Source organism: Perna viridis, chromosome 7 (genome assembly GCF_037379345.1).
Source record: "Perna viridis isolate PV_CMFRI_1.1 ecotype Kerala chromosome 7, ASM3737934v1, whole genome shotgun sequence".
NCBI classification, from domain to species: domain Eukaryota; kingdom Metazoa; phylum Mollusca; class Bivalvia; order Mytilida; family Mytilidae; genus Perna; species Perna viridis.
This window is the reverse complement of record NC_142451.1, coordinates 10,749,023-10,772,157: the sequence shown is the minus strand read 5'-3', so window position 1 is coordinate 10,772,157 and position 23,135 is coordinate 10,749,023. Positions and strand designations below refer to the sequence as shown.

Below are 23,135 nucleotides of genomic sequence, written 5' to 3'. Positions count from 1 at the left end.
TACAAAGTAACAAAAGCAAATGAGCAACTCGGACTCCACAAAAAAGTGGGAGCATGGACCAGGTGCACATTGTATGGAATCTGTCTTAGTAGGTAAACAAATACAAATATTAATACAAAACATTTTATAATATTTATGTATTTGATCTCAGTTCAGTAGTTACGGCCAGTCTTTATAAAAGTTAAATTCTTAGTATCTGTGGTCACCAGATAACCTTTCTCTAGTTTCAGTATTGCATCTCTTTTCCAGCATTTACAGAAAGCACAGATGGAGAATGCTAATATGTTATTCCAGCCTTCTAGTAGACCCCAATCTGTCAACCAGAATGTTGACTTGGAGTATCGATTGTCATCAGTAACTCCTACAGAGTCTAGGTAGGAAAACAAGTTATTAAACTAGTCATACGCTTTGTGGTAAATATATGAAAAATATGTACAATAATTTAGGATTGTTATATTATATTAATGGGTAAATTGGCTCGTACCCATGTTTTTTTAGTGAAGGGAAGTTTTTGACATGTTTCATTAAGGGATAATATTTTTATGTTTGGAGACTAATAGGATTACTAATTGGAAAGAGTGTATAACCAAAATGTTATCATGAAGATCACCTAGATTTAACGAGGGTGCGGAACTTAAATACTCAAGTATTCTTGGCATTAGTGATCATATTTTGGTTATTCACGATAACGAATTAATTATCCTATTTATTATATAGATTTTCTTCATAATTTATAGATATTTTAAACATGAATATTAAATTCTGTGATTGGCAGATTGATATCAAAGTTGTGACGTTTTGGTGGGAGAAAGTCTGAGAATGAAATTACCAAATTTATTTCACAGTGTGAATTATCGAAATTTATTACAATGGCAACATTCTACAAAACACTGCTATCTATAAAATAAATAATCTTTATTATACCAATTTGAGTATTTCAATGCAGGTCTACCTAGGCTGCTGAATGATTGAAACTGTGTGGTGTGTGCTAGTAAAAGTTCAGATCACTATAATTATACCCCTACCCAATGTGTGGCACTATAATTATACCTCCCCCCAATGTGTGGCACTATAATTATACCTCCCCCCAATGTGTGGCACTATAATTATACCCCCACCCTATGTGTGGCACTATAATTATACCTCCACCCAATGTGTGGCACTATTATACCCCTACCCAATGTGTGGCACTATAATTATACCCCCACCCAATGTGTGGCACTATAATTATACCCCTACCCAATGTGTGGCACTATAATTATAACCCCCACCCAATGTGTGGCACTATAATTATACCCCCACCCAATGTGTGGCACTATAATTATACCCCACCCAATGTGTGGCACTATAATTATACCCCTACCCAATGTGTGGCACTATAATTATACCCCCACCCAGTGTGTGGCACTATTATACCCCCACCCAATGTGTGACACTATAATTATACCCCATACCCAATGTGTGGCACTATAATTATACCCCTACCCAATGTGTGGCACTATAATTATAACCCCCACCCAATGTGTGGCACTATTATACCCCCACCCAATGTGTGGCACTATAATTATACCCCTACCTAATGTGTGGCACTATAATTATACCCCCACCCAATGTGTGGTACTATAATTATTCCTCCACCCAATGTGTGACACTATAATTATACCCCCACCCAGTGTGTGGCACTATTATACCCCCACCCAATGTGTGGCACTATAATTATACCCCCACCCAATGTGTGGCACTATAATTATACCCCCACCCAATGTGTGGTACTATAATTATACCCCTACCCAATGTGTGGCACTATTATACCCCTACCCAATGTGTGGCACTATAATTATACCCCTACCCAATGTGTGGCACTATAATTATAACCCCCACCCAATGTGTGGCACTATAATTATACCCCCACCCAATGTGTGGTACTATAATTATACCCCTACCCAATGTGTGGCACTATAATTATACCCCCACCCAATGTGTGGCACTATAATTATACCCCCACCCAATGTGTGGTACTATAATTATACCCCTACCCAATGTGTGGCACTATTATACCCCTACCCAATGTGTGGCTGGTATATTGGAATCACCATGTCAATGTGTAATTCTGTCTGTTCAATTTTCATTGCAATTATCTCTTCTCCAAGTAAATGTATGACTTTATAATTTGGTATGTGTCTTAATATTGATGGTATATGCTGTAAACAATTTTTGTTGCTGTCCATTACAGGGATCGCACTGGGCTTCACCAATGTCGCAATTTGCGATTTTTTATTTGATCTGGCGACAAAAGTAACCAGTAGGTTTTGTATATTAAAATTGACATAAAGTTTATCAGCAATGGATATTCTCTCCAATTAAACAGCTGTGTTGACACCTGGTCAAAGTTAATTGACCATAACCAATTTACAATTGAAGCCAATCAAAAGTAATTAGACCAGGTGATCGTGACTCACAATATCCTTCTGGGAGGTGTCAATCAGATGTAAATATATTATTGAGCCAATCAAAACTCTTATCTTCAGGTCAAAGGTAGTAAACACAATCATGGCCATGTGCATGTGGCTACATACAAGCTTCACAGCCCTGTTAAACCATATGATAAATTCAGAAACAGATTTACCTTATAACAGAATAAATTAAATCCTATTAACAATGATTATCCCATCAGGAAGTGTCTAAAACACTTTGAAAAGCCTTTTTGATAAAAGAAAAATGGATGACATTTGTTTACACTTTTGTCATTGCCTTTTTTGGCAGGAAAATCGGTAAACAAATAGATGGGGATTCCCAAATTCTAGTTATAATTATAATTATAATTAAATCATATAAGTGGAATTCGAGATAATTGAAAAGGGACACAATTAATGGTCAGTGGTAGTTTGCTAGAAATTTTATCACTTGAAAAAAGAATCAAGTTTGTTGAAAATTTATAAATAAAAAACAAAATTATATTTTTTTAAGATAAACTTAATTAGACCACAAAGGACAAAGGTCAACAATGAACATGTTTTAAAATTAGGGACTATATGAGCACAGTAATATAAAGTCCTTGATAGAAATTAAACACCTTTTTTCTGGAGTAGTACTTTATTATTTTGCATATAAAAAGTGACGTATGGTTTTATATCCTGACTAAGTCTAGAGCTAAATATCTGCTTTATACATGCATCAAGAGTGAATCTGGGGTACATGTATGACATGAATGGGGTTATTTTGATGAATTGATAACTCATCACTGGACTTAACTACTGTCATATTTTAAAAAAAATTTTTTGTTAATTTTAGCACCCATTTTGGCTCTAATTTCTGAAAATTGGCAACAAAAATTGGCGGCTGGCGATTTTTCTGGCAACAGAATTTTGAAAGCCAGAGCAGCCTCTGCATTATTAAATTCCTGTATGAGTATTGGTATACCTTACTGTATGTTTTCCACCATTACAACAGGGCAAGTGACAGACCTCCAACAGTTAACAGTATGATAGATTCAGCTAGATCTCATTCCAGAAGATCTTTGATGAGGGAACCATCTTTTACTGTGTAGGTATAAGAGTTTCACATTATGCAAGGCTTTTTCTAGTAAAATAAGCACCGTAGTATTGAGTTAGTTCATTAATATTGAAAAATAGACCACCTGGAAATAAAATTAGAGCTAATCAAGGTTGTCTTGGTGAAATTAGTAGTTATGTGTTAGTATCTCTGAATTTTGTTTGCTTATTAAGGTAAACATTATTTAATAACTTTTCAACTGTTTTAATGACAGGAATAATTTAGACAAGCGAGCAGTGAATGAACTGACATATCAGTGTCAAGAATTTAAAACACTGATGCAAGTTTCTGATGTTGAAAGAGAAAAGTTATCAGAATTTGTGCAGGTGTTACAGGCCAGGTAAAAAATATTCTGTAATACTGACTTTCTTATTGGAGGGTGATTTGATCATCATTTATAATTATTTTATTTTCAAAAGATTTAGAATGGAATAACAATCATTCTCAGACATGAATGTAATAAAATTATCAATAAGACTACACCAATTAATCATTTTTTTCCATATGACATCTTACCAAGGTTCTTATTAAAAAGTGTAAAAAATAACCAATACCATGGATTATGTAGGGCTAGAACAAGATTTGGTTTTATTATTTTTGAGACAATACAGACATGCCTTTGCTTTAGCCAAGCAATACTAGTGCATAAGTTGCAGTTTTCAAAGTCTTAAATTGTAATTAAAAGTATAAAAATAATTCACAAAGACCCAAGTCCTCACTGTTCTACAACAAACTGCCAATTTACAATATGTTCTTTAAATAATGGGATTTTTTAGTATTTGTTAACAGATGTATCAGTTATAGTAGCTGGCAAAAGTATTTTTGACATGAAATATAGTCACAATATCTCATTGTTGGATATTTTTTATAGAGCTGATGAAAGTACACAAAAGTTAGCTGATTTACAGAACGAACTGATTGTGCAAAGAAAGAAAAATGCAATGTTAGAGAAACAGATAGGAAAGTCAAAGATTGAACAAGCTAACAATAAAAGTAAAGGAGGTAAAGATTTGTGTTGGGTACTTGTAACTTACTCTCACTTAAGCTTATGCCATTGGTTTTCCCCTGGGTTAATGAACCTTAGGTATGTGTTATTATGTTCATCCCTTTATAAATCTTTGGGTTGCTGGATGATTATAAAAAAGCACTGAACATGGTTTTGAAAAACAATACTGTGGTTGAAGTTTGATAATGCTACATGTTGCATTTTCCCTTCAGGAGTTATAGCCCTTTTGAACTTTGAACATTTGGAACACTGGGATATCCGTAATGACCTTTCTCCAGTTTTTATTGTATTTGTAGCCATAAACTATTAGCAATTAGAAAACAAACTTCTAAAAAAACTGTAATGTAACATATACTCTGCACAAAACATTTTATATGTGGTACAAAATGCAAAGTTAATTTGTTCCTTTACTGGTGATATATTTTCTTTATACAACTGACTTTGTAATGTAGTAACTATTTGATCTTTTTCTATCTTACTCTAGACGGCTTGCCAATGAGGAGTAAAAAACAAGGTCTGAGGGCCAGTAGTGTAAATGTAACAGCCAGCGTGAAGGACTCTCTAAACTTTGGTGACATGGATGAAGATGATTTACCACAAAACATGAACTTGGAAGAATTAGTTACTACGTAAGTATTGTACTTCAGGTAGATCTACTTAATATTTTAAGTATATTGATTTCTTCATTCTTCTCCTAAAAACTAGGGATTTTTTAAAACATTTTATACAGATTCTGTAGGTAATTTTCATTTCTTCCAAAAATTTCTTAAAAATTTACATAAAGAAAAACTTATCTGACGTTCTTTTATATTTCAAAAAGAAGATTGGGTTCACCAAACTTTTTTTCTCTTAATATTGCAAAAAGAAACAAACTTAAAATTCCCATAATTTTTCCAGAGAACATTTTCCTGCCAATTATTTCCCCCATGAAAGAGCCTTTTTTTAATTAATGTTTGTAATTTTACCACATGAAGTTTTATGTAAAAAATTCATTTTAAATGATTTAAAGTTTTACATTATTTCAAACACTATTTGCTCTGTTAAAATACATATGTCTGTATGATTTTGCAAGATGACAAAAAAGGTGCTTTGTGTAATGGGTATGATCAACCTTAATTGCTAGATTCTTCAAACATAAAAAGTTAAGAAAAATTCTGTTTACTCTTAAATTAAGAAATTATTCTAATGATTGTATTGTTGTGAAAAATATGAATGAGTTATAATGACAATAATTATAATTTGCATTATAAATTTTTTGGCATTGAAAGTGATAGTTTTTCTCGATATCCCAAAATTTAAATCAAATTTTATGATGAAATAGCTATAGTACAATAGTGTGACTCTAACCCAAAACTAATTACAGAAGAGTTCTGATCTATAGCATTATGCCTCATATAAACACTGTGTTTTTTATAGGCGGACAGTGTTAAAGGATAGTTCTTTTAAGACCGCCCTGTGTGGGTCTGGGTGTCAAAAGAATAGGCCCACAGCAGCGCTAAGGTTTAAATAGTGCTCAGAACCTTGGCTGGGGGCTAGGGCGCTCTGCCCACAGAGCAACTGGGTTGTATGCCCCAGGTGGTGGAATGGGGTACCCCTGGCGTGTAACATGCTGGGGTTGTCAGGCTATAATACAGAAAACCTGACCGCAAACCATAGTGGTGCATCTTGTTGGGAAAGATGCCACATTTCTTGCACGTTAAAGAACCCTGCTGTGGTATTCGATAGGAGTAGGAACCTGTGCGCTCCGCCACAGGAGGCTAAATTGCCCGACCCTATCCATCCCTCCCTTTCTCTAGTGGCAATAAAAATTTGTTGACCCTATTATCCTTGTGTCCAATCCCATTTTTCATTTCATCATCATCCTTTCATGTTCATTTTATTATCCATTTCATATTGTTGCTTGGGCATTAAACCCCAACAATCAATCAATCAATCTTTCAAGACCAGGGCTACCACAAAAAGTACTACTACCAACTTCATTTATCCTCTGTATAAACAGTATTGTACCAGAGCTACCATGAGGTGTACACGCTGTGCTTTACACAGATGATCTTGTTCTGTTGTGCTCAGAAGAATGCAACAGAATACAGCAAAATACAGAATATAAACGGCTTTAGACAAGATCGAAACATGGGCTGAGCAATGGTGTGTTACCATTAACAGAGATAAAAAACAACTGGAACTCTATCCACATTCTCCCCCAAAAACCAACTAGGTCTTAACTTAGGCAAAACTCCACTTGTGATTGGAAACCAACAGACATATCTGGGTGTAAATTTTGACAAAAGAATGACATGGAAGCACCATATTACTTCAGATGAATTAAATGCAAGAAGGAAATTAAGCATCATGAGGAAATTAGCAGGAACAAAATTAGGATGCAAATGAATAAATCTTAAAATCAGTATACCAAGGAAATTTTTGCTAACACCATGATACCATTAGACCTTAGACAACATTCAAAACCAGGCATTATGAATCATCACTGGAGCCATTAGGTCAACACCAATACAGAGTATGGAGTTAATCAACATACCATCACAAGGAATGATACAAGCCACACAATACCAGTGTACTCAAGATTATCCAATGAATACTAGACTTATTTATCTTTCATCAGACAGACTATAAAGTTTTGTATTAGAGATTAGGGCTTTACAAAGAGCACTAGAACACCAAGAAACCAAAGAAGTCAAACGCATAGCTTTTTCTGTAAATGACTACCCTAATGAAAATAAACTGAGAAATGTCAGCATCCAGACATCAGTACCAAACATAACTTCCAAACATGAACATTCTGACATTGTGTAGAAAGTTCTGATTATGAGCATGCTAGAAGAACAGTACCCACCAGAATCTTGGATAAGTGTATTCACCAATGGATCAGCCATCTGAGGAGCTGGTATATACATCCAATATCCAAACTGAAAGGGACAGTCTGAAGCAATAACAATAGGCTTGTATTGTTCCAACTACAAAGCTGGGGAAGAAGCCATAATCCATGATGCATGTACAATCACTAACAATGTCAATAGCACCAGTCATTTTCCTGCCCTCTATGTTTTACAGGCTACCATTACCGGCACAGGCCGTATTCAAAATCAAAAGCTGTACAATAGAGCTACAGTGGATCACTTCTCACTGTGGAGTGTATAATAATAAACAAATTGACATTTTAGCGAAACAAGGTACTGGACAACAACAGGAGGACAATCCAGTCTACCTAGTAAACATGAAGGCAATTGTCAAATCTCTGTACTGTAAATCCCAACAACAGAACAGTTACCACCAGGTGTCAAAATCTGACCAAACTGTCATCATCACACTGAGGACAGGGCACAACAGAGGTACCAAACTGTCATCATCACACTGAGGACAGGGCACAACAGAGGTACCAAACTGTCATCATCACACTGAGGACAGGGCACAACAGACAAAATCAACATCTAAACAGTGAAAGTCATACTCCAATGTGTCCCAGTGGTGAGGCAGAACAAGATAAAACCCATGTTCTACAGACATGGACGCATTGAGACAACAGATCTGGCCATTATCGACATCAATCCAGGAAAAGCTATATAGAACAGTGCATGAATTACAGAAAACCACCTGATACATAGGGGAAACAGAAATCAAAGTGGGAAGGCATACAAAAAGAACACTGTCAGAAAAAATATACTAATAAAATCTAACTTATGGAATCTCAAAATAAGTATTTCAAATGACACTAGAAAGAAGAGATAATTCCATTCAAATGGCTATAATATCATAACTATGCTTTATCTGATAAATAGAATGTATGGATAGTTTAAGTAACTAAATGGTATACCATGTGTCCATTTTTTTTTATAATGGAGCTTTTGATGAAAAATGAAAATGATGAAGCAAATATTCTACTTTTGATTGTTGAAAGATTCTTTTAATAAAATTAAAACTGTCGATAAATAATTTGCAGATGTAAACAATTCCAAATTTTAAATTAAATATTGTTTTTACAGAGTCATCTCCCATCTCTTTCCACAAACATTTTGAAATGCTTATTTTGATTTTTTTGCAAGTTCGTCTTTTCTAGACATTTTTTCATTGAAAATAAGAAACATAATGCTATAGATTGGAATTGTTTCATCTTGCTAAGTAGGTTTTATACCTGTATGCTGTCCAAAGTTTAACAATCATGAGGTCAACATTAGAGTTATCATATTTAACAAGCATTAATAGTATGGTATCATAAGTTCCTATCAACTTTCTATGGATTTTATGAGACAAATTTTTTTTTACCTTTTTTTAGCTCTCCTGGCCGAAAGGCCATGTGAGCTATTGCCATCACTGTGTCTGTCGTCCATCATCGTTGTTTTCCGTTAACTTTTTCAAACATCTCCTCTGAAGCTACTTAATAGATCGTGTAACCAAACTTTGCATGAATGTTCCTTAGGGTATTTTTAGCAATCCTTGTGTGGGGATTCTTGATCTGGCAAAAAAACTTGGCCGTCGTTACTAAAAATAGACCATAGGGGTCATATTGTAGAATTATGCAAATAACTCAAAAACAGTTGGGTTTACCTAAAATCTGGTTGGGTGTAAAATTGTTCAGCATGATAGAATGGACCTATGCCGAAATTTTCAGAAAGATCTGTTTACGGATGAATGAGTTATGGGTCCTGAAATAGATTTTTTCCCGAATTTCACATTTCCAACTTTGAAAATCTTCTCCTTTAAAACTACTTAGTGGATTGAAACCAAATTTTGCATGAATGTTATGTAGAACATTTTTTACGAGCTGTGCGTGGGGATTTCTGATCTTGTGAAAAATATGGCCACCCTTACTAAAAATAGACCATAGAGGTCAAATTGAAGAATTATGTAAATAACTCAGAAATTTAGCAGGGATTAAAATTGTTCAGCATGATGGGATTACCTACATGTATGTGAATGCCGAAATTTTCAGAAAGATCCGTTGACAAATGAATGAGTTTTGGGTTCTGAAGTAGGTTTTTTTTAAAATCTTCCCTTAGACAACTTGTAGGATGGATTGTGACCAAACATTGTGTGAATGTTTGTTAGGATATTCTTAATAATTTTTTATCCATCATGAACATGGCAACCACTAATAAAAATTGACGACTTGTTGATATAACTTGAAAACCAAAAGGTTTAGTCTAATTTTCTAGGGGGAAAATTGATCATCATGGTGAGACCTATGCTGAAATTTTCATGAAGATCTGTTGTTCAGTATTGGAGTTATTGCCCTTGAAGAGAAAAGATGACAGAGATTTATTTTATAAGATGAAAAGCGGATGGATAACTAAGATGCTCTGTATTGATTAAATGATTCTTATGACAATAGTATAGTAAGGTCTGGAAAGCTATAAAGACTATTTTTTACAGGTGAGCAATTCAGGCTCTTTAGAGCCTCTAGTTTTATTAATTTATGTGTTTACATTTTATTTAATTTCAGCCTGGAGATTCAAAAAGATGAAATTGACTCTTTAAAAGCAACTTTAAAAAATACATTAAAAGCCAAGGAAGAAGACCTGAGGATGTATTCTCAAATGATGGAGGAAACTAAAACTGTGTTTTTACAAGCCTTGAAACAATTCCGAGAGAATGACCAGGGAACGTGAAACTCATTTTATTTCTTGTAATTCTACTTTCAAATTCCAGAACAATAAATTCAGTATTGCAATTCATTGGAGAATGTTTATGGATTTGTTATCCACATTATATTTATTACATTATAATATTTTTATACATTTTAATGTTTTATTGATGAATCTGCACCATCACAACCTAAGTGTTAATGTTGTTGGCACAAATTTATCATGTTAGGTTTTCTGAGTTTTCAAAACTGATTAAATGAAGAATGAATGCTATTAATTGTTACTTCCTGTCTCTGTGGATCATTTCTGATTTTAATGTACCTTTATGCTCTTCACTACCCCCTTTCTATACAACCACAAAACATTTTTTCAACCGCATAATTGTATCATCACCCATATCTTTTAAAAATAAGGGCCTAAAAGGGGAAAACAGGTGATATCATTACAATTGATAAAAAGTGTATTGTTAACCTGATTTTTATGATTCTGATGTCAAGGTGTTTCTTTTGAAAATCTTGGGGTCTTTTTAAAAAAAAAAATTACAGGGTAGACTTTACTTGAACCATTTTGGAGTCAAAGCGGTAGGATATCGGCCCACGCCAAAATAATCCACTTTTTTTATGTTTGGTCTGATTTGACATTGTTTTTTATCTGATTCCTTATGAAAATCCCTGCCAGCATTTTTTAAATGATATTTTAGATATCTCTTTTGGTTTTCTAGTAATTAGGGTGCCAAAAAGGGGCCTCCCCTAAAGAACAATTTTTAATATTTGGTCTGATATTGAAATTTTTTTTATTGGATTCCTTATGAAAATCATTGTTATCCAGTTATAAGGGGCCACCCCATAAATAATCAACTTTTTTATTTTGGTCCGAGTTTGAAATCTTTTTTTTTTTTTTTTTGAATTCTTTATAAATTTCTTTATTAAATTTACATCACATGTTTTAAGTTACATGGATGGAAGGGCAAGTTCTTTGGTTAGCATAACTTTTTTCTTTTTCTCCTTTAAGCTGCAGTTTTTGTGTCCATAATGGACTGCAAGTCCCTATGCTTAAGTGTGTCATAACTATTTGGGTCCACACTTGCCTCAAGTGAAACTTCAACAGAGTTACAACATGCTGTTTTCCTTGAAGCTTTTTATTTTAGTGATCTTGTACTAAAGCGTTTGTTTAAAGCTTTGGAGGAAGTAAGTTTGATCTTTGCCTCAAGTTGTTATATCAATCTTTTGATTTGATAGTTGCTTCATCTCTTATGATTCTGGCCAATATTTTATACATGCAGTTAGCTACTTGTCTTACACAATAAGCTTAGAAAGTGAAAAGAATTGAAATACATCTAAAATTGTTTCATTTGGTTTATCTTTTTAGTACAGAATCAATTTGCCTTTGCTCCTATTAGTTGATTAGTTATACTTGTCATGTTTCAAAATTTTCTTTTATTACTACTGCTGACATCACAATTCGTCGGGAAATTCTAGGTTTCACAATTTCTGGACATAATCAATTGGTAACATATTTCATTTTTTATATTCCATAAAAATAAAAAGTTTGCTGATGCCTGTTTTATTATTTGGTTGAAATTAAAAAAAAAAAAAAACAAACAAACCTGTGATGTTATTTAACTTTCAATGATTGTTAACTTTTACTTCCCTATCAAAAGTGTATACTGTTAAAGTACTTCAATTCATGGATACCAATTTTTGTGGATTAGGGAAGAAACACAAGTTCATGCGTTCTCGAAAGTGTGGTTTTTAGGTTTTCAGCATACACTTCAATGAAAATCTCCTTTTCGCTGGGAACCAAATTTCATGGTTTGGTCTACCAAAGAAAACCACAAAAATTGGTACCCCTTGAAAAATTATACTTTCAAAGTATGAGACATTGCGTGATGATTGGTTGGATTTGAATGTGCTTTTATTTGGTTATGTACCTTTATTTGGCTATTTCTTGCATATACATGTACTCGTATAAAAAATCTGACCCATTATATTTGTTTAATATAAAACAAGGCTGTTGATTAATAAATGTGTTTTTATTCTGAAATAAAATATTTGCCATCAATGATAAACTACGTTCAATCAGTATGTACTCTGCTAATTAAGTAAAAAAAAGGGCAAATTATCATGCACTCCCCTTTTTAACTGTGTATAATAATAATGAACTACAAAAACATTTTGTTTAACATCTATCATATTTAATACTACTGAATCCTTTTAACAACTTTTTAATTTTTAGAATTTAAAGAAATACCCTATGTAAATCTGTCAATTCGCTTACTGAAAAACTTTGAAATTATTGCATGGTAGGAAGGCATTTATACTGAACAAAATTTAAAAAAAAATTGTCTTGTTTTGAATAAAGTGAAATGAACATAAAGTAATCATTATTTCTTTCTTAAAATGATCATTCCTTATTATCAGACAGAAGTGCCTGTTTTTGTTCTTTATCATCCAATTGAACATCATCAGGAGTATTTTTAGTTGGTTGTGTTTCTGCTGCTGCTTTCTTCTTCTTGCGCCTAAAAGATAGAAGTAAATTAGAGAAAGGGCTTATGTGTGAATAGTAGTAGTACATTGTATTGTTATCACAGATATTCAGTGTAATAAACTGGAAACCAAAACCAGACAGTTGCACTGAACTAAAGATTTTGTGTACCTGGGTCTAGTAAGCATGTCCTCTGATCATGTTCTGCCATTTTTGTCAGATTTATTTACTCCTCTGATTTTATCCATAATATAGCATTTATATTTGTTCCATAGTGACCCCACTTTTCTTTTCATAATATCATTGAAAACAACTTAAAATGTTATTTGGGAAGTTTTTATGAAATCCTTGTTACTACTTCAGTGTTTTTTTTTTGTAGATAGAACCTACCATAGTAAGACAAAGCATATGGAAAATCTAGAGAAATCCTTTTGCCCCAAAAATTTCAAATGCTTATACCTCAAAAACAAGCACACTGACCCATCCATTTTTTCCTTCTTATATTATTCTAGTATGAAATATCTTAAAGATTTTAAAATCTTTGAAATCCTTGTTTTTTTTTAAATAGATCCACAAACATCCTTAATTGTTTTGTCTAAAAACCAATCATCATATCTCAAGATAATCAACGGAACTGTTCAAATACATTTGTTACATCCTCAAAACAACATATTCATTTCCTTTGATCTGCTATTTGTCATGAAGTATTTTTTGACTGGTTAGAAATTTGGCAGGAAATTTTCCTGTTGTTGAATGTAACAGAATTTTTAATGTTAATATTTCCATTGGGCAACTTTCATTTGGACTTATATTTTTGAATACAGTTTCTATGAGGCCTACTGAAGGATTTCCAATAAAAAAATATTTGGGATTAAGAAATGCATGACTCACTAATCATAAGCTTCTGTCTAATTTTAAGAAAGAGCTGCACTTAATATTTAAAATGTATTTAGAACTTATCTAAATACTTGTCTGAACAAAACAAATTTTACAGTCCAAAACCTGTATGGTTTAGACAGGTTTCTTTGTTTCACTAATGTTACAATGTTGTGTCATATGACATAAACAATGTCCAACATTGTTGTGAAACATTTATAATAATCCTTTAACTTTGCAGTATTTACATAATTACTTTCTTTGGTGCTGTATGAAATACATTTTGACTAGTTAACTAGTACAGCTATCCCAGCTAAATGTGCAGCATAATATATGGTAAATTCAGAAAAGATCCCTCATTATTAGGTGCATGACTTACCAGATAAAAAAACCAACACCACCAGCTATTGCCATCAGTAATAGTATAATTATAAATGCTGTTCCACCAGAGCCACCTTCTTCAACGGTTACTAATTTAACTTTCAATTTTGGTTTAGAGGGTTTAGGTGTTGGTCTTTGACTTTGATCAGGATTTTTTTCCATGTTCTTTTTTTTAGCCTTGGCTTCAGAGTGACGTAACTTCTTTGCATCTTTTTTCACATGTTGGTCATCATCTATTTCTACAGTTGAATGATTGTCTGTAATAAAAACAACTGTTAAATAGAATCATATAATATTTCCTTCTTTAGTCATTCATACATGATATTGAAAACAATTGTGGAATTTATGTCCTATTCATTGGCACTTAAAATTGACTTTTCCATGTTTGAAATACAAGTAGTAATTTATAGCTTTAAATAAATATAAACTTGTAAAATAAATTTAAAAAGATATGACAAGACTTGGTGAATTTTACTCCTCAGTCCATAGATATCAATGTGTATCTCAATAACCAACTATATGGATAAGTTAATGTGTATTAAAGTTCTTGTATATGTATCAATAACTACTTAATAGCAACATGATAAATTTGATAGCATGTTCATAATGTTTATGAGTTTAAGCATGCTTTAATTGGTTCAACCAGCCATTTGATTATTTATTGGGGTACAAGGTTCAAATTTGAAATGAAAAGAAAGGAGATTATGTATGTTTAGAAAATCCAGGATGAACAATTTGGGTAAAGTATAAAGGCAGGATGCAAGTTGAAGGAAAAATCAGGATCTGGTTCCAATTTTAATTTCTGGTCTGCAGAAAATATAAATTAAAAAAAACCACACATACATCCATGAAAGCAGATTTTTCAATGTACTTAATAATATCCAGACAAGTTGTTAAGCTCACTTGCCGAAGGCCATGTGAGCTATTGCCATCACTTGGCGTCCATCGTCGTCGTCGTTAACAATTTTACAAAACTCTTCTCTGACACAACTTGACCAATTTGAACCAAACTTGGTATGAATATTCTTTAGGGTGTCCTGCATAGAACTGATGTGGGCATTTTTGATCTGTTGAAAAAACATGGCCGACGTTACTAAAAATAGAATATAGGGGTTAGACAGTAGTTTTTCGCATATATCTCAGCTAAATTCTGACACGGGGTAAAAGTGTTCAGCATGATGAGATCTATCTGTGGTCAAATTTTGGTTTTAATCCATTAAGTCATGTTAGAGTTATTGTCCTTTTTCAACATCTTTTGCTATTTTTAATGTTATTTCTTTAAAAAATCTCCTCTGACACTACTTGACCAATATGAACCAAACTTGGTATGAATGTCCCTTGGGGAATCCTGCATAGAACTGATGTGGGCATTTTTGATCTGTTGAAAAACATGGCTGCCGTTACTAAAAATAGAACATAGGGGTTAGACAGTAGTTTTTCGCATACATCTCAGCTAAATTCTGACACAGGGTAAAAGTGTTCAGCATGATGAGATCTATCTGTGGTCAAATTTTGGTTTTAATCCGTTAAGCCATGTTAGAGTTATAGTCTTTTTTCAACATCTTTTGCTATTTTTAATGTTGTTTCTTTAAAAAATCTTCTTCTCTGACACTACTTGACCAATATGAACCAAACTTGGTATGAATGTCCCTTGGGGTATCCTGCATAGAACTGATGTGGGCATTTTTGATCTGTCGAAAAACATGGCCGCTGTTACTAAAAATGGAACATAGGGGTCGGACAGTAGTTTTTCGCATATATCTCAGCTAATTTCTGGCACGGGATAAAAGTGTTCAGCATGATGAGATCTATCTGTGGTCAGATTTTGGTTTTAATCTGTTAGGCCATGTTGGAGTTATTGCCCTTTTTCAACGATTTTTGCTATTTTTAATGTTATTTTTCAAAAATCTTCTTCTCTGACACTACTTTACAAATGGGACCCAAACTTGGTATGAATGTTCCTTGAGGAATCCTGCATAGAACTGATGTGGGGATTGTTGATCTGTCAAAAAACATGGCAGCTGTTACTAAAAATAAAACATAGGATCAGACAGTAGTTTTTTGCACATAATATCCCCAAAATCATTAGGGTTAGCCAAATTCTTTCAATAGCTGAAATGATCCATATTATTAGGACTACAAAAGTCTTCAGGGAAAAAAGTTGTCAGACGATTGCTTGTAAGAGTTATTGCCCTTGAAAAGGGAAAAATGACAGGTTTTTTTTTTTTTTTTTTTACAGTTTTCAGCTAATATTATGATAGATAGAAATTCTTAAATTTACTGCCCTTGAATGACAAAATTCAACCAGGTGTGCAATTCAGGCTCCTGGGAGCCTCTTGTTTCATTAATTAAATTTTTTTGGGAAAAAAGGGTCCTAAATACTTTTTGGAAAATATCTCAGCATCACTTGCCCCCTAACCAACTCTCAATAATAAAATGCCTTTATTATTGATTACCCCTGTGTTACTCCCCCCTTTTTTCCACCCACTTTGATTGGGAGATCTGGTTAAGTGCTTTTGTCCTGTCTCCTGCCTGTCCGGTTTATATTTGTGTAAATCCTTTTAAAAAACTGAACATAGATCTATCATGAATTTCAGTAGGTTGTAGAGATACCATATAAAGTTGTGCATGTTACCAGGAAAATTTGATACCCTCATTTGTGGGAGTGAATAAAGTATACTACTGAAACAGCTTGTCTGATGTCAGGGCAATTTCAGTGCAATTTCTATGAAACTGCTGAGTACAATTTCATGAAACTTAGTTGATAGCATGTAAAGAAACCATTGGCTGATTTTTGTGGGCGATATGCACACATTTAAATTTAGAAATTGCATATATGGCAGATTTCCTTTTTGTCACATTAAGTACTGGGCTTTCTAGATCAGTCATTTGCTGTTTTTTTTCTTTATTGTAATGATAAAAAAAAAACATTTCAATTCCAGTTAGTTTAAACATATTTTATTTCATATAGTCGTAAATGTGATAACATACATACAAATATAATAGATATAGGATCCAGAAACAAGCATAGTTATGCTTTTATAAATCTGTCTCCATGAGAACCAGCATGATATAATTGACATTTTTTTGCATGCTCAATGATAAATACATTGAATAAAATATAGCACAGTTTATGAACTTGTAAAGAATTCAGTTGAAAAAATAAAGTGAAGGAAAATAATTACAAAAAGAAATGTATATATTGGAATAATCAGTAATTTCCTAGAGAAGAGAGAAAAAATAATATTATATTTTTTTTCAAATAAGTAAATAAATGTATGAATATATGAGTATCAATAACAGTTAAGCTATGTTTTAAACCTTTTACTTTTCTGAATGAATTTCTGGAAAAGCTTAAAAACCATAGAGTTTTGTTCATCTGATAGCTGCATAGATCCAAAGATAAATTAGCTCGTATCAATCCTAACATTGATATTACAATCTGTCATAGCATTAAACATATCTTGAAATCCTAAAACTCAATTCCAGTTATAGAGTTTCATCTGTGTATCGTAGAAGGATTCTTACCTTTTTCTTCTTCAGGGCCAGCCTTTTTTTCGAATTTTCCTACCTCATCTTCTACCTATTGAAAATAACGTGTGTATATGAAACTGAGATTTCTTTATGCGATGTTTTGTTTACTGAGTTATTTGTATGAATATCACAAGAAATTTCTGACTTCATATAACATATTTAAACTAAAATTCCAAATTACACAGGAAATGACAGATCAAACAAAAACTAAATTACTCCCAGATTATATTCAATGTAGGATTTAATTTTACCAGATAAAATTTTCCAACAAATCTGTATACATTGGTCTGCCATTTATAACACATTCAGCATAACATAATGGAAATGGATTGATCTTTTGTTATGATTTATTGTTATTTTCCCCCAATAAACGCACATAATACATGAAAACCTGATGGCCACCAACTTTGATTTTCCTGTCCTGTGGCGGATCCAGAGATTTACAATTTACGTGCAGGGCAAACCCTTGCCCTCCATTTTTCCCGAAGAAATATCAGGGAAGATTAACATTATATTCACTTGTTTTGATAATATAGAGCTAAGTTATGAATATGCTTGATTATTCATTGAAACTACATGTCTATTGCTTTCTGAGTATTTTTCAATGTTAATTTTGGATCCGCCTTTGCTACTTTGAAATCCTCGATCCATCACAGACAGCAAGAGTTGATATAGTATTGTCAGTGATTGTTCTCAATTTATACGTTTGGGCGTCATGCTTTTGCGCCATTTTTTTTAAAAATATTTTCTATTTTATTTGCGCCAAAGACTAATTATTTCATTTGCGATTTTTCCAAGTAAGCGTTGGGTAAAAGGTATATGAAATTGTGAAGTTTAATGTAGATAGTTTTAACTATTTGTACAAAACTGTAAGCTTAAGTTCTAATGACAGCGTCAACTAAAGATTGCAAACTCTTCATTAAACTGGTACAAGCACGACGAATAAACGGCGGTAGAAACATCACCAACACCTTGATTTTCAATGACATGGAAATAGACAATGAAATTAGCATTATGGAAGGATGAATCGAGAGAATACTTTGGGATGTTATACCAGGAACAAGCTTTGAACAAATACCAAGTAATGGAATAATTCGACTTCAACTAGTCAGAACCCAAAATGAACTATCAGAGGAAATCGAAAAAGATAAGAATCGTGAGATACCATCTGTAACATACAAGTAAATTGATACTGCCATCAAGAATCTAAAAACATGGAAAGCGCCGGGAGCCGATGGAATTTCATCTGATCACCACAAGAACATGCTACCTGAAATGATACCATTACTTGTGAAGATTATAAACTCGGTGATGGAATCCCATATGATACCAAAGCCACTAAAGGAATGGATCTTCATACCAGTGCCAAAAAACAGGAAAAGACCACAAGCTACGAGAAAATTATAGAGGCATAACAGTCATTACCACTTTATCAGGCATACTAAAAAAGAATCGAACCACATCTAGTGAAAACTCAGAACCACTTACAACAAGGCGAGGTTTTACCGCAAAATAGTCATCTTTAAATGCAGTCTGATCCTATCAAGCCATTGAACATCGCAGACCATAAGAAATATCTCTTCCTGATTACACTCGAAAGCATTTGATCGATTTAAGCATGACATACTGATGAACAAAACCATACCATGATGGAGTCACAGAAAGTATATGGTTACTACTACGAAACCATCAACACCGACGTATCTGTTTGAGTAAAATGGAATGGCGCGATAACTACGAATTTCAGAAAGAACAAGGGGTAGGCAAGGCATTTAACTTTCCTATGTGCTGTACAAACGATATAACAACGACAGATTAGACGCATTTATTAATAGGTCGGAATTAGGAACCAACATTGGTAACGTCCCGGTAGTTGGACCAACTTGTGCAGTCGATATTGCTGTACTGGCATCAAAATTCAGGTAATTCAGGTACTCCTGGATATAATTCATGACTACACACAAAATAGACTAGGTGAAAATCAACCCAAAATGGTCGGAAGTAATACTGCTGACGAATACAAAATCTGTGCATCAAGGAGAGGATGAGATTACCCAAGTTACATAACACCAAGGTATTCCAGGAGACAATAAGAACTGTATCAACACTGAAGATCGACCAAAAGCAGCAAGGAAAGTGATGTATGCAATGTTTTGACCTGGAATGTGTGTTAGACGAGAGATGTCTCCTCTAGTCTCAGTCAATACCTACGCGATACTAAAGATGTTATATGGGAAAGAAGTGCTCTTCTCACCCCAAAAGACATTCAAAAATGGTAAATGTTCAAGCAGATCCAGTGACTACCCTACAAGAGCAGCAAACATCAGTGTGTACATTCTACTAGGACTGGAACCCATCCAAATGATAGTAGTTAGACAACTCTTGATATTCCTTGGAAACACCCTCATAGATGATGACAGCACCGAATTTAGAATCATCGAAAGACAACTCAGACAGGAAACTAAGCAAAAAAAGAATGGAAGAACATTATTAAGAAGTCGCTCAAGGACCATTTGAAGAACAATATTAAGAAAGAGAAGGAGTCGAAATCAACCCTCAAATATATGGACAGCAGATTCGTAAAGAAGGCACACCCGATTTGGAAACAACTACTTAACAAGTTAACAACATGCTAGAGGTTAGAAGAGCAGAGGTGAATGATGGGATTATCATAACATATACTCTACATCGATAGATCGATCCAAGTTCACGAATGGACCTGAAAGCAGCGGTTGTATCCTGTTTAACGATAGAACAGAAGACACTAAACACTTTATACTAGAATGCACATCATTATCTGAAGACCACCACAAGTTTATGTAAAATGTAGCAAGGTACATCAAAAATCACCAGGGTCCTGGCAGCTTCCTAAAACTGCAACAAGAACTCCTATTCAAGCTCATTCTAGAGCCATCATCATCTGAATTGAACCCATACCTAGAACACATGAAACTTGTTTACTACCAAGAACTAGAAGGAATGACTAGAACCTTGTGTTATGAACTACACACAAAGAGGACTACTCTACTTAAGACAGTGCTTTTGAGCTGATAACACAAGTTCTTGTCAACTGTGGAATGAACATTGGGATTTTAACCTGTAACAAAGTATGTACGTACATTGAAGTTGCTTAGAGATGATGATTTTCTCAATTTATTTACATAGTAATTATCCCTGAAAATGGGAGCGATCCTTAGTTAGGAATAATCTTCCCGATGTAAGAATGTAAGTATGCCTAGAATGTATAACCATGGATTATATAATACTAGTGATATGAATTCCTTGGTTAGACAGTCCTGAATAGTGATTGCTGGCTTATACTAAATAAACATGTATAGAGTTTTATGATAATTTTAAGAAACTAAATGTACTGTTTTATGAAATTTTAGTATTTTAACCATTTTAATATTAAATGACTTGCCCTGATCAAAACCCTACCTCCGTCTCCCTGTGGTGAGCAGGGGTAACAGATACTGCTGGCGAAAAGGAGATAATGGTATAAAAGTGTTACTATATGATATTAAACTCACCTGTAATTGGTGCAAATGAAATAATTTATTTTTGGTGCAAATGAAATATGGTTTGTGGCGTAATGCAATTTCAATATGTTTTACAAACCGATCGTGGTAGTCTTTCGTTCTTTTCTTTGGAGATTTCTTGTGATGTTCTTGCCAAACTTTCGTCCCACAATATAATCCAGATGCATGTAACAAATACTATAACAAAATGGAGAAGTTTGAGCAAACTCTGACATAAACAGGTAGAAAAGGTTGTTGGTTTGTTTTTCTGCTGTTTTCTATCACACTGCATTATGCCAATAAAATATTGTTACATAATGTCTACTTCCAATTCGAACAACGACCTGCCGATTTCATAACCAGGCTTCATCGGTATTGCTCCTATACCTCTCAATATAATTTTATGCTTAAATGATTTTGTTAACAATTTGCAGGAGTTTCACACACATGTTGGGTACCTGAACAACCAACAGGAGATGGACTTTATAGATTCGATACATCAATCAGAACTGTAGCACCATTGAGGCAAGTGAGGCAGTTGCCTCATTGAATAATTGATCAATTATGATTATCGTTTTTCATAAGAATAATTTTAACTTAGTTTGTACTATATGTATACCAGAAGTTTTAATTGATCAGTAAGTATACGTTCTTGTGTCAATGTGATGCCCTAGCTGTACTGATTTGCATTGTTTAGCTTGTCTTCCTAAGACTCGCAAGTAGTCGAATTAGTTTCACTCATCCATATTCGCATTTACATACTAAATTTCCATGGATAAAAGTTTAAAATGTGATTATGAAAAATGTAAGCATGGGAAATGCCAATAATTTGCCATCACATTATTACTTAAACTATAATTTCAAAATAATATTTCCTTTCAATTCGAGGGATTTTCTAAACTGATTGATTTATAGGCAAGCGGACCACAGTTCTAGTTTGACTTGAATTGGGAAAACATATAGTTACGATAACGTAAGGTCGTAACTAGAACACATACAAAATTTCATATATAAAAATAGAATAGTAATGCTATGATTGCCAATGAGACAGCCAATGAACGAACAATTGATTTTTTGCAGATCACAACACGATCTTCAATGTCTATTTGGGTTTAAGATTTAATAAGATGACTACTAAAAAACAAAAGGTTGACCTCGATTGAAAAAAAACCTCGAAAATTTACTTGCTTTCATAGGTGAATTTTGACTACCTAAATTTTCTTTTATTTGAGTAATGTTATTTTGGAACTTGGCAATAAATAGGTGACTATAGTTTGTGTAACCCGAACACGATCCAGAACCGGAAAATTCCGTTTCCACCCGTATTTCACGATTTAAGGAAAAAAAGTCATTTGTATTGTTTTTGTGGTTGAAGTTTATATTTTAAATCGCATGTACCAATTTTCATTCATTTCGTTTGCTGATTTTTTCTATAAAATAGCTTTTTTATTGAATCTCTGTAACAAATTTGTCGGTTATATCACAGTTGCTTTGCGCTCGCTATCAAATATGCAGCCCGACTAGTATATATACCAGTCGGGGTGAATATTTGATAGTGAGAACAAGCCCCTGTTGTTATATATAACAGAAAACTGTCTCTATAGCTAAAGTTTAATTTTATTTCTAGTTCGCCAAACTTTTAAGAGTTTATTCTCCATATATTTCTCTTTCATAATATGAAAATATTATAAAATGGCTTGTGAAATGGCATCACAATAGTTTTTTGAAAAGTAATTTTGTATAGATTCTCTGGGGGAAATTGAAAATGTGACAAACTTTTATAGCCTCCCAGGAAATGACAAGAACGCTGGATTTTGCACGATTTCTACCAAGGCTTCTGGGGCCTTTTGCAGCCTCCAGTACCTACTTGGCGAAAAGAGTTTTGCCTAAATACGGTAGAGGTTGTAGGCTGCAATGTAGCAAAAGCATTGAAGTCCACAGCGACAAGTGCCAGTGACAGTGTTTGGCTATGTGGCAAGGAGCCCCACGGCTGGCGTGAGTTGTTGAACTACTTTCGCGTTTCACACTGCCTTTTTTTTCGTGAACATGTTTTCATAGCTTACCATATTTTGTTATTGTTTGAATCATGTTTCTTCTGGGGGTTTATGTTTCCATTGATTTGCTTTTTGCACTTAAAAATAAAGGGGAAGAACTCTTTGTGAAGGGACAACTTCCGGTTTTTTTGTC

General features: G+C 33.6%; 2 protein-coding genes across 3 annotated transcripts in view; one reads left to right on the top strand and one right to left on the bottom strand.

Moving 5' to 3' along the window:
- The window catches only part of LOC148611293 (coiled-coil domain-containing protein 13-like), a 24,936-nt gene extending 12,262 nt beyond the window's left edge, over window positions 1–12,674 (top strand). Inside the window, exons 13-18 of the mRNA XM_088591692.1 lie at window positions 250–374; window positions 3,451–3,543; window positions 3,767–3,892; window positions 4,424–4,554; window positions 5,043–5,187; window positions 10,014–12,674. Of these exons, the coding sequence (XP_088447818.1) occupies window positions 250–374; window positions 3,451–3,543; window positions 3,767–3,892; window positions 4,424–4,554; window positions 5,043–5,187; window positions 10,014–10,179 (786 nt within the window). The 3' untranslated portion in view covers window positions 10,180–12,674. The remainder of the gene's footprint in view (window positions 1–249; window positions 375–3,450; window positions 3,544–3,766; window positions 3,893–4,423; window positions 4,555–5,042; window positions 5,188–10,013) is intronic.
- Window positions 12,169–23,135, bottom strand: LOC148611292 (uncharacterized). Of its 2 annotated transcripts, XM_088591693.1 has the most exons (5): window positions 23,012–23,135; window positions 21,049–21,146; window positions 17,425–17,479; window positions 13,895–14,153; window positions 12,169–12,673 (listed from the first exon to the last, which is right to left on the bottom strand). In XM_088591693.1, the coding sequence occupies exons 1-5, from the start codon at window positions 23,034–23,036 to the stop codon at window positions 12,559–12,561; spliced, it is 552 nt and encodes a 183-aa protein (XP_088447819.1). In that variant the 5' UTR covers window positions 23,037–23,135; the 3' UTR covers window positions 12,169–12,558. The 2 variants fall into 2 exon arrangements, with proteins under 2 accessions (XP_088447819.1, XP_088447820.1); XM_088591694.1 differs by lacking the exon at window positions 21,049–21,146 and having other exon boundaries at window positions 23,012–23,111.

Coding starts and splice junctions, on each gene's coding strand:
- LOC148611292 (XM_088591693.1), bottom strand. CDS start 23,036: ATGATTCAAACAATAACAAAATATG. Junction 21,147..23,011: donor TCAAACAATAACAAAATATG/GTAAGCTATGAA, acceptor ATTTTGTTATAG/TATTTGTTACATGCATCTGG. Junction 14,154..17,424: donor TGGCCCTGAAGAAGAAAAAG/GTAAGAATCCTT, acceptor TTTTTATTACAG/ACAATCATTCAACTGTAGAA.